Source organism: Festucalex cinctus, chromosome 14 (genome assembly GCF_051991245.1).
Source record: "Festucalex cinctus isolate MCC-2025b chromosome 14, RoL_Fcin_1.0, whole genome shotgun sequence".
NCBI lineage: Eukaryota > Metazoa > Chordata > Actinopteri > Syngnathiformes > Syngnathidae > Festucalex > Festucalex cinctus.
The window spans coordinates 18,647,501-18,649,002 of record NC_135424.1 but is presented as its reverse complement, the minus strand read 5'-3'; the positions used below and the strand labels follow the sequence as shown (position 1 = coordinate 18,649,002).

The 1,502-nt window shown below is 39.1% G+C and overlaps 1 protein-coding gene across 1 annotated transcript; it reads right to left on the bottom strand.

Annotated features, from left to right (window-relative positions):
* Positions 1-203: 203 nt before the first annotated feature.
* Positions 204-1,387, bottom strand: LOC144001727 (uncharacterized). Its single transcript, XM_077496274.1, has 3 exons — positions 1,062-1,387; positions 911-948; positions 204-749 (listed from the first exon to the last, which is right to left on the bottom strand). Coding segments are annotated over exons 2-3 (534 nt in total). The 5' UTR covers positions 913-948; positions 1,062-1,387; the 3' UTR covers positions 204-217.
* Between the last annotated feature and the right edge of the window lie 115 nt (positions 1,388-1,502).

Sequence of the window (1,502 nt, the reverse complement as noted above, 5' to 3'; positions counted from 1 at the left end):
TTTATTTAATGAGAATATGTCCAATATTAAGAAATAAAGGTATTCGGTATTGACATTATTACAAACTTTATTTTTAGAATTGTATTGCTTTGTCGATCAACTTGCATGACATGCTACATCTCATCTACAATTGGACGATGTCCAATGATAAACACTGTGGTGGTCTACACCATGCATTTCTATACATTTGAAAGAGTCAACAAGTTGCTGCAAATGATCAGTGGTGGTAGAGATGATCCAGATCTTCCTCCGGTTGGTCGTAATTGCCGTCAGATTGCCAATTAAAAGGAGCAGCGGCGTTGTCATCGTCTTGGTAACTTGGCATCCAGCTTTGCACGTCAGGATGGTACAAGTCATCCATGTCCGCCTCGGGCTCCAGGTGACGTCTCACCACTTCAAGCGCTTCAGTCTTCTCTGGTTGGGTTTGTACAAGTCGAGCCATTTTGTATTCGGCGGTGAGCGGGGCGAGATATCCATCAAGTTGCTCTCTGGCTTTGTGGTTGACGGCATCCCAGTCCTGCTCAGGCTCCTTGCTGAAAACTTCTTTTTCATATTGAGCAGGAAACTTCTTCATAGAAGGATGGTGAATGTCATCTAAGTCCACTTCTGCCTCCAGGGCCCGTTTTTCCTTCCCTGTGGTGGCCATATTCTCCCAGATTTTCATTTTGGGATCAATGTCATCGTCAGTTTCATCCAAGTCCTGTGGAGGCTCCACTTCCACATGTAAAGGCATCTTTCCGTCTTCTGACCTGAAATAAGCAAAAACAATACTTTTGTTTTTGAGTACACTCCATACAACAGATATTAAATCTCGGTTTGAACCCTGAACTTCAAAACTATGAGATGCTAACCACTAAATCACCATACTACCCACAAAGAATACATATTTAATGGTGGAAATAATACTTACATGACTGTGTCCTGGAAGGTGTTATCGCTAAATTTATTCTAAGAAAAGATATCAACATCAGAGTTTAAAGATATCTCTTTTGTATTCATTACATTTATGCACACATTGAAAGCGGTTTTGAGTGTAAACTTAAAATATTTGGTGTACATACCCATGGCTTATATGGCTTGGCTGCAATGCCAAATATCAGCGTGAGCAAAAGAATAATCCTACAAGTGGAAAGACTCAAGATGAACAATGTGATTTTTTTTTCTCAAAGTCAGCATTTTTTAATATGCATGGCGTATCATTATTGTCTCCTTACCTGAACATGGTGTGCTCCTGTTTGTGTGGAGTCTTGAAAGTGTGAGGGAAAATGTACCTTTGTGTCAAAATGACAGTCCAAAGTTCCAACAATAAATACACTCACTTGACCTTTGAATCTTTTTCAATACTGCTACATCAAATCTTTATCTAATGTGTCATACTTGTTGCAATGACAAAGTTAGAAATCCAAGACGTACAATATAAAATCAGATTAAACCACTAAAATGAGATGCTGATGAGACAACTTCATGTTTCAATTACCTTGTTTAATGCCGCAGCATGATTT